The 17918-nt window shown below is 35.7% G+C and overlaps 2 protein-coding genes across 4 annotated transcripts in view; both read left to right on the top strand.

The window, feature by feature from the left end:
- Dh44 (diuretic hormone 44) overlaps positions 1 to 17918 on the top strand; it is an 83948-nt gene that overhangs the window by 23776 nt on the left and 42254 nt on the right. The gene's annotated exons all lie outside the window — the stretch shown is intronic.
- LOC117982002 (uncharacterized) lies at positions 831 to 7554 on the top strand. Its single transcript, XM_069498255.1, has 2 exons — positions 831 to 835; positions 5852 to 7554. Exon 2 carries the CDS (start codon positions 6062 to 6064, stop codon positions 7154 to 7156), a length of 1095 nt encoding a protein of 364 aa, XP_069354356.1. The 5' UTR covers positions 831 to 835; positions 5852 to 6061; the 3' UTR covers positions 7157 to 7554.

Below are 17918 nucleotides of genomic sequence, written 5' to 3'. Positions count from 1 at the left end.
ACCCAGTGAAGCAGCAATGTAGAACCAACCAACCTCGGTGGCTATCATTTAGTGTTAGACACCAGATGAGAGAAAATTTAGAAATTATAAATTCCGAAATAGTTAGGAACAGGTTAAAAGAATTGAGGCGGGAGTGTCTATCACTATTCAGTTTATAAATGCGAGTGTGTTTGTTGGTTGGTTTACTGGTTTTTCTTCAATTACGCTGCTACGGGGCAATAGATTGGCGTGATTTTCAATTTTCATTTTTGGAGAGTGACATAAGCTACTTTTTATCCTGGAAAATCAGAGTTGCCTGCACTCGTGATTTTAAAAACCTAAATCCACGCGGATAGACATCGCGGGCATCAGCTAGTTGAGGAATGAACTGAGTTGTCGGAAAACTAATTTTTCAAATATTTTTGATAGGAATGGTAAAATTATGTTTGAGTTTGTTTTTGCCTCACACTTTTTTAAAATAAGATTGTTAGGCAGATTAGATTGTTCCATTCGTTAAATCGTAAGCGGAGTTTTTTGAGCCTCTTCATTTTATTATCGTATTTACAGTAGTCTTATTTCTTTCAAAGTAAATTCGTCTCAAAGAAAAACAGATTAAACAGTCCTTTGTCATATTTCTCAGTTTTCCAGATGTTGAAGCGCCTACAACATCTTTGCAGCAAATGCGTACCAACTCATCGACTCATAATTTTATCGTTCATTTAATTATCTAATTGTTTCTTTATAGTATTTTGTTATTGTATATATATATAAATTAGTCACTTTTATAACTCATGTTTAATATTTTGGAATCAAACATTAATAATCTAAAATCACACATTTATTATCTTTTCCAAATGTCAGTTCATGCAACATAATATTTTTATAACCACCCGCAATTTTCTATATATTTTTTGTATCAATTGACGTTTTCATAAATTCCTTTGTTCTCTTCTTGTTAAAAACTAACCAACGGTCTGCGCTCAATAAATCATTTTACAACTGCAAGAAAAATCTTTAAATTGTCATCCACGCATCTACAAGTTTTGGCGACCGTGACAGGACCGTGGCGTGGCGCCAAGTTTTGGCGACCGTTTTTTATCAACACGAACCTGTAAACAAAAGGATTCGACGAACAACAACGAAGAAATTACGCAATTACAACTTGGCGGCTACTCGACGATCCAGCTACTTATTGCAACATCATCTGGTCAGAGCAGCTCAAGCCGGGAAGGTGATCGTATTTCTGGAATTGGAGGACACCAGCGCTGAAGTCAGCACCGATCAGCATTCGCATCTGTGCCGGCCTATTCAGATAAGTGCCTTACTTTCCTACACATAACCCTTTTGTTCCATCAATATCCCATACCTAAATACACATTCCTATAAAATCTCATTTAAATCCTTTCTTGCATAAGGGCTACTATTAAAATACAGTGCAATAATAGTGAAATAATACATTTATTAGTGAAATAAAACAGTTATAAATCAGATTACGTCATTATCATAACGATTGCATCATACTTTATTTTGTTATTTTTTTTCGCGCCGGAGGCTTTTTCGTGTTCTAAACAACTAGATATTGTAAAATTAAACTCGATATACCTATTTATCGCTGCCTAACGAGTGAAAGTATAAAACTATTTGTTAGTTTTGTTGTTTTATCTTGTTAGTTTTATCATTGTAGTTTTAGTATATCTAACGCAACTAGCCAATTATTATTAATATAATATAGTTAACTCTTTTGCTATTGTACTGAAATACGTACTTAAGGTCAGTGTGCCGACTATTTCAGCTTGGCTGGTATACCTACTCACGACGCGACGTGGCGTGGCGGGCGCGGGCTACACAGCGCGTTCGACAGAGCCGAGCTGCGCTTGCCGGGTCACAGGTGACACCAAAGACACTATACGAGGAGCGTGAGAATTTTTTATTATTCTATTTATTAGTATTTATTAGTTTTGCTTTATTTAAATAATTCGAGTAACAAATATACAAAATGTCTAACGACAAAGGCGATTTAAAGAGCCTACTCACAAAAAGAACGTCCATTAAGGGTCGTATCACAAAGTTTAAAAACTATATAGATAATTTTTCAAAAAAAGAAGTTTTAACGGCAATTCAAATATCTGAATTAACAATTAAATTAGAGAAATTTCGGTTACTTTCGGTTCAATACGAGCAGTTGCAAGATTCAATTGATGTTTTAAATTCAGAAAACATAGCTTTTGAGATTAATGAACGAGATGCCATTGAGCAGGACTGTGCGACATGTATTGCTATTGCTCAAACAATTATCAACGACTCAAATAGTCCTAAAGACAGTCACGATCGTAGTCACTCGTCCTTGTCTCAGTGCCATCACGAACACTATGAAGCTGAGTTTAAGTTACCGCAATTGCAAATTAATAAATTCGATGGTGCCTATTTTCGGTGGCTTGAATTCCGCGACACATTTTTATCGCTTATACACAACAACGAGCGCATCAAGCCTATTCATAAATTTCATTATTTGGTATCGTACTTAGAAGGTGACGCCGCTCGTGTTATCGCGAATCTTGAGGTTTCTGCCTCTAACTATAATGACGCGTGGCGCTTATTGTGCGATAGGTACGACAACAAGCGACAACTTATTAATCATCATTTAAATGCTCTTTTCAAAATCGAAACTATGACACGTGAGACTGATCGTTCATTGCGCTTTGTGGTGGACACAGTTACTAAGAATTTACGTGCATTGTCCAGTTTGGGTCAAGCTACTGAACATTGGGACTTAATAATAATTCATATGATTTGCTCAAAATTAGACCCACGTACATTAAGTAAATGGGAAGAGATGCGTAATTCTTTGGATGACATACCCACACTTAATCAATTTAACAAATTTTTAACAGATCGCGCAGACATTTTAGAAACACTAAATCGCAATAGGTTGGAGAGATCTAAGACGTCACACACCCCTTCACGTCCTGCTACAGGTCAGCATACTAGCACTAGCATTCAAACAAAATCTTTTAGCTCATTAACTCCAAATAACAATACTAAACGTTGTGTCATATGCAATGGTGAGCATAGAATATATGACTGCGCTAATTTCAAGGCCAAGTGTATAGAGGAAAGAAAAGCTGACGTACAGCGGCTGAAGCTATGCGCGAATTGCCTCAGGTTAGGCCACAATCAACGCAACTGCAGGCTTGGTCCTTGTCGCAAGTGCAAGAAATTTCACAATAGTTTTTTGTGTGAACAAACAGCGCATTCTAACTCCAACAACAACGATTCTACAAACACTACCGAAACAATAGTCAATTTTTCTAGACAACCAGCGAATCAAGTCATATTATCTACAGCCATAGTCGAAGTTAGCAATCCTAAAATAAACAAATCATTAAAGGTCCGAGCTTTACTGGATTGCGGAAGTCAATCATCTTTTCTAACCAATCGTTTGAAAGACATTCTAGGTCTCGAGTCACAGCCTATTAATAAAATTAACGTTATCGGTATCGGCAACAACTCTTCAAATTTCATCACTGAGAGTTGCATTGCACACATCAGTTCAATACACAAAGAATATAACGTTGCTTTGACTTGCTATATACTCAAAGAGTTGACAGGTTCGATTCCTGCTGCTCCTATAAATTTACAAGGTTTTAATATACCAAATAATTTGAAACTTGCAGATCCTAATTCCGACATTCCTTCGTCCATCGATGTCCTCATTGGTGCAGACCTCTTCTGGGATGTTCTAGGCAATGATACACTCACATTAGGTCCAAGTTTTCCAAAATTACGAAACACAAAGTTTGGCTGGATAATTGCCGGTCCTATTTATACAAATGTCAATATATCTAATGAGATTCAATGTAATAAGTCAATACTTAAACAAAATGAAGAAACTGAAAGCATACATGACTTATTACCAAAATTCTGGAACATCGAAGAGATTCCAAACAAAACATGCCTTACTAAAACAGAAAAGGCGTGTGAACAACATTTTGTATCCAATACCACTCGATTGTCTAGTGGAAGGTTTTGTGTTCAACTTCCACTCATTGACACACCAGATTGTTTAGGTGATTCCTATACGATGGCTAAGCAGCGATTTTTAAATTTGGAAAAGCGTTTTAGGAGAAATCCGCAGATTAAAGAACAATACGTCGAATTTATACGCGAATATGCTGAACTTGGTCACTTAGAAGTTCTTCCTATAACTAAACCACCTGAACTATCCTATTTTTTGTGTCATCATGCTGTATTCAAAGAGACAAGCGAGTCTACGAAAATTAGGGTCGTCTATGACGGATCTGCCCCCACCCCTTCAGGCTACGCGCTCAATGATATCCTAATGGTGGGGCCAAATATCCAGGATTCACTCTTTGCAATTCTAATTCGAGCCAGACAATATAAATTTTTACTAACAGCTGACATCGAAAAAATGTATCGGCAAATTGCGTTACATGATGACAATCAAAATCTCCAGTTGATTTTATGGCGAGAGCAAGAATCCGAACCAATTAAAATACTGCGTCTAAAAACCGTGACGTACGGTCTAGCAAGTTCAAGCTTCTTAAGTACACGTTGTCTTTGGCAATTAGGGCACGAGTGTACAGACAAATCAATCGAAACAATAATTAAAAATGATTTCTATGTCGATGATCTTATTACCGGAGCTAACACCGAAGACGAACTAATACATATTCAAAATTCGGTATCCAATACTCTTAAATCTGGATGCTTCAACCTTCGGAAATATCGATCCAATTCGAAATCAATTTTGAATGCCATAAATCCAGAAGAAAAATTAAGTATTAGTTCTTCCACTTCCACTTTAGGACTTGGGTGGACTCCGGGGAATGACAAACTCCAGATATCATTTCAGATCCCTGACAAATCATCAAAGGTGACCAAACGTTTAATCTTGTCATTCACATTCAAAATTTTTGATCCATTGGGTCTGATAAGTCCATGTGTCATTTTACCTAAAATGCTATTGCAGTCTCTGTGGCTACAAAAAATTGATTGGGATGATCCCGTTCCCAGAGACATACAAAACACTTGGGATGAATTTTCTAACACATTACCAAGTCTTGCAAATTTTGAAGTTCCTCGAAACGTACTTTGTGACAATCCTACAATAATAGAGCTTCATTCATTTAGCGATGCTTCACAAGGTGCGTACGGAGCTTGCATCTATATACGATCCATCAACGATGAAGGTATCAGCGTAAAATTATTATGTTCTAAATCTAAAGTGTCTCCAATGAAACCTACGACTATACCTCGTTTGGAACTCAGTGGAGCTCTCCTGGCGGCTAAATTATCCAAGACCGTCGTCAAATCTCTTAGATGTTCGGTTTCGCGTCAGGTGCATTGGTGTGACTCCACAGTTGTTCTTGGATGGCTTCATACAAACTGTCGAAAATTAAAAACCTTTGTAGCGAATAGGGTCGTGGAGATATCCGAAACAACAGATATATCTTCATGGCGCTACGTGCCCTCTGCACTTAATCCTGCAGACTATATTTCTAGGGGCGTTACTCCTAAAGATATAGTATCTAAGCAGATGTGGTGGCATGGTCCCGAGTTCTTACAAAAACCGGAATCAGAATGGCCTATTCTTTCATCACACCGCGTTGAAGAAAACCTACCAGAAACTAAAGGCCTTTCAGCTGCGGTAGTAGACATTCTTGATTCTGTTATAGAATTTGAACGCTACTCTAAACTATCAAAATTACAAAGAACTTTTGCATATATAAAACGATTTATTCATAATCTACGACACAAAACAAATAAACTTACAGGCAGTTTATCTTTAGAGGAATTAAACGACGCATTTTCAAATCTTTGTGCTATTTCTCAAAGGCAATCCTTTCCAAAGGAATTTAAACTATTAGAAAGTGGAAAGCCAATTAGCAATAAATCTCACATCATATCATTAACTCCTTTCTTTGATAGTGATGCTAAATTAATACGAGTTGGTGGCAGAATTGACAATTCTAATTACGATTTCGACAAAAAACATCCGATTTTGCTACACTCAAGTCATCATTTCACTAAATTAATTTTTGAACAATATCACCTTCGTCATATGCATGCTGGACCACAGCTACTGCTCGCGTCAATCCGCGAATCATTATGGCCAATTAATGGTAGACGCCTTGCTAGGAATACATTTCACAATTGCGTAACATGCAAGCGCCATCAAGGGAAGGCAATCTATCCCATAATGGGTAACTTACCCATCCAAAGAATTACACCAGATTTTCCATTTAAGACTGTGGGAATAGACTTTGCTGGACCATTCTATATCTCTAATAAGAAGGGTCGTGGGTCCAGAGTCATTAAAGCATATTTGTGTTTATTTGTATGTCTAAGATTCAAATGTTTACATTTAGAAGCTGTCAGTGACCTAACCAAAGAAGGGTTTTTACAAGCGCTACGCAGATTTACGTCAAGACGCGGAAAACCTGCGGAAATCTTTTGCGACAACGGGAAAAACTTTGTCTCGGCAGCCAAGGAAATAGGCATCTTTTTAAAGGCTAATGAACAAACTATCATTGACTCTGCAACTGGCGAAAACATTAAATTCATATTCTCACCCACGTATAGTCCTCACTTTGGTGGCATTTTTGAGGCTGGTGTCAAATCCGCTAAATACCACATCCGTCGCGTCATGGGTAATACCCATCTAAATTTTGAGGAATTAGGAACATTATTCACTCAAGTTGAAGCTATTTTGAATAGTCGACCTTTATGTCCCCTGACATCCAATCCTACCGACTATCGCTCCCTAACTCCGGGGCACTTTTTGATAGGACGGCCACTTACTTCGGTACCGTCACCTCCGCTACAACATTACAATCCAAATCGCCTTCGACGTTATGAAAGACTCGAACAAATTCGCCAGCACTTTTGGCAGCGATGGCAAAAGGAATACATCGCAGAACTTCAGCAGCGATCTAAATGGCAAACGAATTCAGCAAAATTAAAAGAAGGAGATCTAGTACTTCTAATAGAGGACAACTTACCACCACTATGCTGGAAGCTTGGAAGAGTTTCACGATTATTTCCTGGCTCCGATGGAGTATCACGCGTCGCTGAAGTAACTACATCCAAGGGCACCTTCAGAAGACCATTTGTAAAACTTTGTCCACTACTTACCTGGGATGATCCAGAAAGTTGAAAGCTGCGCTTTCCACGGAGGGGAGGATGTTGAAGCGCCTACAACATCTTTGCAGCAAATGCGTACCAACTCATCGACTCATAATTTTATCGTTCATTTAATTATCTAATTGTTTCTTTATAGTATTTTGTTATTGTATATATATATAAATTAGTCACTTTTATAACTCATGTTTAATATTTTGGAATCAAACATTAATAATCTAAAATCACACATTTATTATCTTTTCCAAATGTCAGTTCATGCAACATAATATTTTTATAACCACCCGCAATTTTCTATATATTTTTTGTATCAATTGACGTTTTCATAAATTCCTTTGTTCTCTTCTTGTTAAAAACTAACCAACGGTCTGCGCTCAATAAATCATTTTACAACTGCAAGAAAAATCTTTAAATTGTCATCCACGCATCTACACCAGTTAATCGGCTAGTTATATTAAACGCGATGAAATTTCGTACTATTATTGTAAGTGGGACCTACTTCTAAGTATTAGAATGGCCAATGTTTTGTGGGATACAGATATAAAGCTCCAGATGGGCAAAGCTCATACATTCGTATTAAAAAAAACCGGTCAAGTGAGTCGAACTCGTACACGAAGGGTTCCGTGCCATAGTACAATTACACTGGTCGCGATTGATTTACTGTTATCTTTTGAGGAGTTCCGTCCTCTATCTCCGAAATTATTTATCAAATCTTCACCAAACTTAGAAACGTGATAGTATAAACGAAAAAATAATAACTGTGCAAATCGGTTCAAATTTTATGGAGTGATATAGATAAAAATTTGATTTCGGTGTCCCGAAGCAACTCTAATGTTTTTCGGGATAAAAGTATCCTCCCGCTTATTTTAATTAACGTAAAGATCATCATACAATTGACTCTCAACTTTTACTCTGATTGAAGCAACTTTTACTTTCGCAATTCGATAGCGATAGGTATTAATAAAGGTTGCAGTGAGCGGAACTCTAAAGCCCGGATGCACAGTTTCTCAACTTAAGAGATTTCTGAACTGTAACTTAGCAAACAGTTTGTGACTTGTTTGATTTTTGACTCTATACCAGTGATGTGGTTATCTCTATAAAAAGTAGCCTAGTGGTTAAGACGGAAATAATTGCCAAAAAGAAGTATTATTACTTATAAGTTTACATAAATACTTAATAGTTTTCTCCCTAGCGTTAAGGTTGTCTGAAAGAGATCGCTATTAAGCGATAAGACCGCCTTTTTGTACCTAATTTTTAAGATTTCTTTTTTGTAACCTGTCATTTGTGTTTCGTCGTGCAATAAAGAATATACATTCATACATAAATAACAGCTTAGACATATAAAATAATAGAAACAGAAACATTTTTACAGAAACTGTGATAATGAAATAGAAAAATGTTTTTTAATCGTCAAATAACCAGCCAAAAAACGACGGGTGTACTTAAAAAAAAAATTAACAGTAACTTTATCATTATTAAAAATCTGAGTTAAATTAATATGAACATAAAATAGGATAAATAGGTAGGTACCCCTGTTTAGGATTCTTCAATCGGTAAATGTTTCGACGTCAGCATAGGGACTCGCTTCAGACACAGGGCAGAGTGTAGGTACCTACAGGATCTTGCTATTGACGTAATGATGTCGATTAAAGAAGATGACCTTTGTTTAATAATAAACATTTTTTTATATCAAAATAACCATAAAATAGGATTGTGTTTTCGGTTTTCGGATAGACGCTTCCGGGAATTATGATGCCTTTTCCACAAGATCTCTACGTTTTTGGATTAGATCCATCCATGTGTAAGCAAATAATATAGGAAGACCTTGTCTTGTATTATATTTTCCATTGTTTCGCAGAACTCTAGAAGAACATGGTACATTAAAAATATTATAGTAGCCGGCAGAAAATATTGTACATCGACCTCGAAAGAGACAGCGGTTTCGTAGAGTGTTGTCTCTGTCTTTGAAACCGACAAAACGTCATATAGGTATGGTATGAGTGACAAAGACAATGCTCTATGGAGCCTAAACCTCTTTCTAATAGTCGATGTACAATATTTCCTGCTGGTTACTTACTGTATTTAGAATTTTGTGGTCATTTTTGTACAGACAGATACTAAGGCCCGCTTGCACAGGGACAGTTAAACCGATTTATTTCAATGATAATGCACCTGCCAAAAAGTGACAGCATTACAAAATTTAGTTCTAGTTGCAAGTTGGCTTAATCCGCAAAATACTTATAAAATAATATGACACTATGTTTGAATTATCCCTCTGTCCAGACATTCGTAAACGCGGTTATTGGATTAAAGCAAAGCCACATTGGTGTAATGGCTCGTAATAATTACTTATATCGAACACGTTAAACATGTTACATGCGACCGAAGTAGCACTGCTAAGCGAAAATTGACTACGAGACCCCAATTTCAGGAACAGCGGGAAAACTTTCGGTCCTTCCAGTGTATGAAAAGAAAGCTTGTCTTGCAATATATGTTTTTGGATTGGACTTCCCTTTGCATATTTTATGGAATTATCTGTTAATCTAACCATTTCGATCCCAGTTGGTACAATAAAAAGAATTTTTATACAATCATATTTTCTACTTCGTGATTGTACATATAAACAATAGAATAAGAATACCTTTTATATTATATTCCTTTAATATATACCTACAGTTTAGTTAACTCAGTAACGACTGAATTAATTAATTCGATTTTCTTTCTTCTTAAATAAATTTAATTTAGATCTAATTCAAATAATAAAAATCTTGTTATAAAGTACGGATAAAAACTCACAAAAAAAGAGTAATAAAAATTTAAAATCGCTTTGAACGTATTCTTTGTACAAGACTTGAAAGATGAACAACTTTGGATTGTTTAGCAAATATTTTTATGCGGAACTGAGAGAACTTAAATTAGAGGAACTGAGAAGTTACTTTTTATCCATCTAGGACGTAGCCAGAATTTTATATCTATTTAATGGTGACCTATATTAAATTTTCTCTTTTCTGAGAAGATAACCATCCCTTAGATATCTATAAGTATTAACTCCACTCAGAACTATGTAAAAAGCTGCTAAGTAAATCTAAATTATTTAAATAAATTAATATCATAGTAAATACTTAAAGTAGATATATTAATATGTACTTATATGTAAGTACATATATAATTTATGTATTTATAACTTTAATTTAATTCCACATCCCTTCCATACTAACTCGACCTTTCTGAATTATTGTTTTTATAACTCTGTTTTCTGTAAATAAAATCTGGAAACACTAATACGTTTAATATAAATGCATATGGAGTACCCAAAACAAGTTATTCGCGTATTAGTTTCCGCACGATGATTATGATAACGAGCCTGTTTGATCTTTACAAATTGAAAAATTATACAAATGAATTGGGTTACGGTGTTATAACACATATTGTTAGAGTGTTTGCGTCCTTAGTGCCGATAATTTGAACTTATGCCCTCTTTTCATAGAAATCACAATAAAATTATCATACGAACGATGTTGGTCATGACAAAAGGTTCCGGCGTTATTACAATAGGCACATGTTATTATTGATACGTTTATAGAAGTGAAAATGTAGTGAGCGTAGGTAATAAATAAATTGGGTATTTGACTACATCAAAAATAAATTATTTCTCAGTGATTATTAAATAGAGGTCTTCCAAAATATGTAAAATCCAAGTCCTTTGTTGGTTTTAAGTGTAATAACCATTTTAAATTATCGATTAAACTAAAAAAAGCACGTCAAATGATTGTGACGTCACACACCGGTATTTCATAGAATCTCGCATATTAAGCGCGCGTTTTGACGTTTGATAAAAAGTTACTGATTTGACTAGTTGTCAAATACCGTATTGTTTTAATTTTATTTCTAGTATCATAAGGGATCTGCTAGTCGGTCTTGTTCTTCTTCATTCATAGAACGCATAGAACGTGAAAAAATTCTGCTCTATTATGGGATTTAGGTACTCGCAGACTCGTAGTAATCATACCTCTTGGTTTTACCGTTTAGTTTACCTATCCTTTGTTGCGTAAAACGAAAAACTAATTACACAATACCTCATTTGTGCTTATCCTTGCGTAGAATAGGTAGTTGAGTTGTAGTTTTACTATTTAGGGGTATTCACATGAGAATGCGGCACTTGCTCAGGTAGCAAAATAAATGGCAAAAGACAAAATGTCAGCAGCTATAGGTTTAAAACCAATTTCGTAGACATTTTGTACTAGGAGATATATTTATTGTTATTGTGCTTCTCTTTTCGTCTGATTAATTCTTTTCTTTACCTCACCTCTTTAAGGGTAGATATACCTATTTCTTATGTATCTAAGTACCTACCAAATTATTTACTGTATGTATAAATTGGTGACACACAAATTTAAAGTAACTAAGCAAATAAAAACATAGGTACCTAAACTTGAAACGTTATTAAAATTTAAAATTTTTTTGTGAATATATCGTCTCCTTTTCCCTTTAACTCAGCGTATAGCTTTCCGGGAGTTAGACGTTAAGTAGTCCATTTGTAATCTATAACCTTTCAAATTTTAGTTTACCTATCCACTGAACCAATTAGCTAGATATAACTGAGGTTTGTGAAACCGATAAAATCATATAAAAGAAGTTAAGTACTATACAAAATCAATGAGGAGAGAAATGTAAGTAAGTGAGTATACTAAACTATGAACATCGACATCAATCTCTAGGGCATGCAGAGTCATTTCTTTTCGATCAATCCCAGTCGGCTGCTGATTTATTGCAATGAGCCGAATAGTACTTACTTAAACAACGAATATTTAGGTAGGCCTCTGCTTAAAGTCTGATGAACAGCACTGCTTAATAGTTGGTTAGGAGACGTTTAAAGTAACAACGTAGTTTATAGCTTCCATTTGGAATTTAAATATAGTAAGTACTACGTAGATACCTATTATTATTATTATTATTATTATTATTACTATTATTATTATTATTATTATATATTATTTGCTCTCACGCCCGTGTACAAAATAGATACATATAAAAGCCAAACGAGTTATAATATACTTACATACATAAAAATAAATAAACCTACATAAACATTACATACATACATATTTGTACCGGGCGGAGGATTACACCCCGGCAGGGGAGACCAAACGGCCGGGGGGTCAGGGCGACAGGTGAAGAAATCGGCGGACTATCCTAGCCGAGTCCAGCAAGACCGCTTTTTGCATCCTGGCTGCGAGCGAACTGCCACGGAACCCCAGTCGCCTCAGATGGTGAGCGAGGCTGACTGGGATCAACCCATTCGCAGATATGACGATTGGGATGATTTCAGTGGATTCCACATGCCACATGTCGGAAACCTCGTGAGCCAGATCGAGATACTTGCGCTTTTTCTCCGTCTCAGCTCTCACGAGGTTCTCGTCATACGGAATGGTGATGTCCACCAAAAACACAGCTTCACGTCGCAACCGTTCGAGCTCGGTAGTGTTAAAGATGTTAGAACGCTGAATATACCGAGCCCGGTCTGCCAGGTTTTGTTCCGTGACAGTTAAATTCGGCTCGAGCAGCAGGAACTCGCGGTACATTGCCGCTCGGTAGCCAGTCCGTCCGGTTTCCCCCCCTGTCGCCCTGTAGTACGCACGCATGACATTCTCGTTCATGAGAGACGTCCATCTCATGCGTCGCACTCCACCAGCGGCGGGCGCCGAAGATTGGGCCCTGGTGGACCCTGTCGGAGCCAAGCCATCTGGTGGGGTTATTATTATTATTATTATAGACTTCCTTTTGAAAGTTTAGACATCAACGCAAAGTTTTCCGTCTATCTGTATTTTACAGGATATATTATTTTGGAGAGTGTGCCCAAACGTTTTTATCTGGTTCCTCGTTCACCTTTCTACTATCGTACCGCAAGGCGACGACCTCCCTGGCGCAGTGGTGAGCGCTGTGGTCTTATTAGTGGGAGGTCCCGGGTTCGATTCCTGGCAGGGGTTTGGAATTTTATAATTTCTAAATTTCTGGTCTGGTCTGGTGGGAGGCTTCAGCCGTGGCTAGTTACCACCCTACCGGCAAAGCCGCGCCGCCAAGCGATTTAGCGTTCCGGTACGATGCCGTCTAGAAACCAAAGGGGAATGGGTTTAATAAAAACTGCCATACCTCTTCCAGGTTAGCCCGTTATCATCTTAGACTGCATGATCACTTACCATCAGGTGAGATTGCAGTCAAGGGCTAACTTGTATCTGAATAAAAAAAAAAAACAAAAAAAGGCACCGTCAATGGCTGCACCTGTACGTATACCTAGTCGAAATTTCACGGACATGTACGAAGCGATTCGTCTCCTCGTCCATACTAATATTATAAATGCTAAAGTGTGTCTGTCTGTCTGTCTGTCTGTCTGTCCGTCGGTCTGTCTGTCTATCTGCTAGCTTTTCCGCTAGCTAGTTTAACCAATTTTGACGAAATTTGGTACAGAGATAGCTTGCATCCCGGGGAAGGACATAGGCTAATTTTTATCCCGGAAAATCAAAGAGTTCCCACGGGAATTTGAAAAATGGAAACTCACGCGGACGAAGTCGTGGGCTTCACCTAGTTTCTAATAATTCAAACCATTAGGATAATATGAAACGCTCTTCCAGCATCAGTTCTCCCCTCCACTTTTAACATAGTTTAGTAATATATAATACTTTCAAGTCAGGAGTGAATAGGCATCTTCTAGGCAAGAGTGCTCCCTCGTAGGCTGCTTTCTATAAATTAAACGAAAATCTGTTAAGAAAATTTATAGAAACAGTTTCACTATTATCTACCTACACGTCGAAATTCTGATAGTCAAAAGCGAAGTAATCTAAAACCTTTCTCGTAGCTAAAATAAGGCTTCCTTAGTATAATGATTATAAGTTAAATTATTTTTTAAAGTATAATTTAGGTAAAAAGAAAAGTCCTTTGAAAAACATAAATATTTAAACATCTACATAAATATTTAAATATCTACGGTAGGTATGTAAAACCTTATATAGGTAGGTATAGTTTTTAGCATTGAACGATAAATCATAGAAATATCCAGTAGGCTCCATTGTAAGGTTCGTATAAATCACATCATCTATTATAACTTAAATAATGTTACTTAGATATTATTTTAACCTAAGAGTTATTTTAAAGCAAATTCAAAGTGTCGGTTGAACATAACTCGTTAGGAGTTATGGAATAAATTAAAACGGAGTGATTAATTGAGTATTAATTACTTGATCGTTTAGCACCTGCGTATTATTCATTAAACCCAAATTAAATAGGTAAAGGTACCTAAATTATTGAATTGTCCATTAAATAATATTTTACATGGAATTTAGGGTTTGTAAAATGTTATAAAAATCCCATTTAAGAAAATATAGCCGATCATGTATTATAATTTATAAATAATGAATAATGTAATATTATTTATATAAAATAACTAGTAGTTGCCCGCGACTTCGTCCGCGTTAAATTTCTGGTTACTCTTGAGATCAGAAGTTTTCCCGCTGCAAAAGGCCTCGCACTTACCTACTCAATCAGTCTTACTTTTTTTATTTTATAATCCTTTTTTACTTACGCTCCGAATTTCAAGTTAAAATAACAATAATTAAAACTTTCCTTTACAAACTTTTCCCCCCCTATTTTACCGCGCGCACCACGGTTTTCCGTACGTTTTTTCCCCCGCAAAATCTGTGAACTATACATAGAAGCGCCCGCACTGTGGAATTAATTCCGCAACGGATTTTCATACATTGAGTTGTGTTTTTACTCGAACTAAAGCTTTTTCTAGATTAAGTAAAATGGAGCAGTTTTTACACGACTGCCAGAAAAAAGGACTATAATGTTTTCAAGGTTCATGTTTGTGAGTTTCTCCATTCCACCATAACTTCATGCTTGAACAGCTTTGGATGTTTGAGGTGTCGTTAGAATCCTTATTATCATACCATGTGACACTGGTTATAACTTTTTGTCAAAAATTCAATATGGCAGCTCCGTTATCAAAATAATGTGAATTTTTAAGTTTGTTGTTTGGAAGGGCTGTCGTGTTTTCCTGTGTTTTTCTCAATGGTTTTTCTCGTAAGTACTTTTGCTTTTGAAGTGCACGTGTTCGAAATCAAGATATGGGTACCTCTCTTTTACCGATCTCGGCGACGACGACCGTTAGTGAAATTAAGATTATTTTCCAATAAACGCGCGTCGATTACCAAAAAGAAAATTATGATAATTTGACTTAATTTACATCCAAATTACATGTTTTACAGAAATTTACATTAACATGGCCTCTGAATATATAACTAGCTTGTTTTTTGGATAGAATTACTATTCTAGAGAGCTATAATAGATTCAAAACTACAGGGTTCAACATCAATGTTAAAATAAAATCAATAACATAATAAAAAGGCCCTGCCCTGGTACGTACTACTTTTGTACCTAGTACCAATAAGTAGGTACCTTCTTGTGAAGGTACTTTGGTACTAGGTACAAAAGTAGTAACGTATTTTTGTAACGGTCAAAATTAGTAAAAAAAACGGCCAGTCAGACTTACTACAGTCGTATTTTTTCGACATTTTTCACGATAAATCAAAAAATATTATGCATAAAAATAAATAAAATCTGTTTTAGAATGTGCAAGTAAAACCTTTTACTACGATACCACTCCTGGTATATTAATCTTACTTTGAAAGTTGAAAATACTAATTATTTTTTCATGAACACATTTTAATTTTATTTGACAGACAGACAGAAAGACAACGTAGTGATTCTATAAGGGTTCCTTTTTTCCTTTTGAGGTACGGAACTCTAAAAAAGCAAATAAACAAAAATAAGCAATAACGTGAAATATACGCAGCAATTTATCATTTAAAAGCTTTGTGGGTAAACAATTGGGTAAACGTGAAATAAGAAATATTTTGCTCGGATTAAAGTGTGGTTCATAAAAAGAATAACTAGCCAAAGTGCTTGTTGAAACTGGCTTAATAGGGTTCCGTAGTCATGCTAGTTGCTAATGCCATTCTGATTGGCGATATAAGTACCTACTGATGATAATGTCATTAATTCGTAACCAGCAGTTTAAAAAAACTGTTTAAAAATGGTATATAATATAATAATATTAAAAAATACGACTCGAGGAGGTAAACCTAAAAAATTTTTTCGGCTCTCGCTTTTCATATTCATGGTGTATTCAGGACACTGGACACAATCTGATTCTATTTTTCAAAATTTTAATATACCTCTGTGTACCTAACTACCTATCCAATAAGTTTCTATAGGTAACTGTATTAAATTTCAACTTTACAGTTTTTATAGATCATTTTTAAAATGGTTGGGACATACATACAGACATACAGATGGACAGTCGGTCTGGACGAGACTGTACCTAAGGGTTCCTTGTTTTATAGGGAATCCTAAAAAGGCTTGTTTCTGACGTAATTCCCAGGGCCACTAAACTGTCGTATTCAACAGGCAAATAGAACGCCGTCGTTCTGCAAAAACAAGACAATTGTGCCACTACATAAAAGAACAATCCAATGAAAACTCTTTTTTTTGTCTCTGACTCTAGTCTCTGATAAGGTTATTTAATTACGGGTTTACATCTTAAGTACATGCTGAAAAGTGAAAAAAGAGACCTTTGATGAACAATAATTTTGGAAAACTTTTTAAAGTCTCTTACATGAACTAAACGAGAGAGTTTCCAATTAAATAAAAATGACAATAAACTTTTTAGAGTAAGTTGTAATATTTAGAATGTACTTAATTACTTAAGAAGTCTTTGAACGTATGGTTATTAATAATGTTGTTGGTGCTTATTTACCTACCTATGAATGGATAAAAACCCGCTTGACTTCACACACATTCAAAGCACCCGTGTAGAGGCTAACTATAGTTGCATCATCTCTGTTTATCCGTCGTCTTTTAGGTTAATTTTTGTACTTAGCTCTATTTTTTTAAATCAACATTTTTATTGTGTTGTTCCGTTGTATCTACGTTAAAATACATTTCATTTTATTTACTTTAGTGAAATGATTATAAAGTATTTACTACGAGTAGGTAGGTATGTCTTTGTAAACTATACACTTAACACACATCTTCAGGTTACGTTGCTCTTGATAAACTTTGCTCTTGGTGCAGAATCTTATGCAAATTTTGTTTGTATTTACTTATATCTTGTAAGAGTGGTCATTGTCATCCCTTGTGTTTACGTGTTGCTAATTAGCACATAGTGTACATTACGCAAATTTGTACTGCCAATTTATGTTAACACAGCTTAGCACATAATATATATCGAATTATGTGTATCTACTGAACATTAGTTATACTTATGCGATGAAATATGAATATATTTTTTTATACGAGCAGTAAAGTATAGCAATAAATCAATTTGATGTACCTATGTAGCTTTCAGGTTTTACTAAAGTAAATAGTAGGTAAGTCTAGAGGTTTCAATACCTATAAAATCAAATGTTGCTTATTCCAACTCGGTAAGGTGGCAACTGACATAAGAAGGTTGAAAACACGTTAAGCCCTGGGATTAGCCGACAAACAGTAGGTACTAACACGTAGACACATTGCTGGTATTTTCTTTTTAAAGCTTCTATAAAGTATTGCTTTTGAATTTAACTCTTACAGGTTAACTCGCTCCAGTTTCTAGTCTTTTTAATGAAAGAAAAGAAGACTAACTCTTATCAATTAAGTAACACCTGCTTTAACAGTGAAAGACAACATCGTGAGGAAACCTGCATGCCTGTGAGTTCTCCATAATGATCTCAAAAGTGTGTGAA

The sequence above is a fragment of the Maniola hyperantus genome, chromosome 4, assembly GCF_902806685.2.
Source record: "Maniola hyperantus chromosome 4, iAphHyp1.2, whole genome shotgun sequence".
Taxonomy (NCBI): Eukaryota; Metazoa; Arthropoda; class Insecta; order Lepidoptera; family Nymphalidae; genus Maniola; species Maniola hyperantus.
The sequence above is the reverse complement of the archived record's forward strand: the minus strand, read 5'-3'. Positions and strand labels throughout refer to the sequence as shown.

Bases quoted from the DNA above. Each gene is read 5' to 3' on its own strand.
- LOC117982002 (XM_069498255.1), top strand. From the start codon at position 6,062: ATGCATGCTGGACCACAGCTACTGCTCGCGTCAATCCGCGAATCATTA.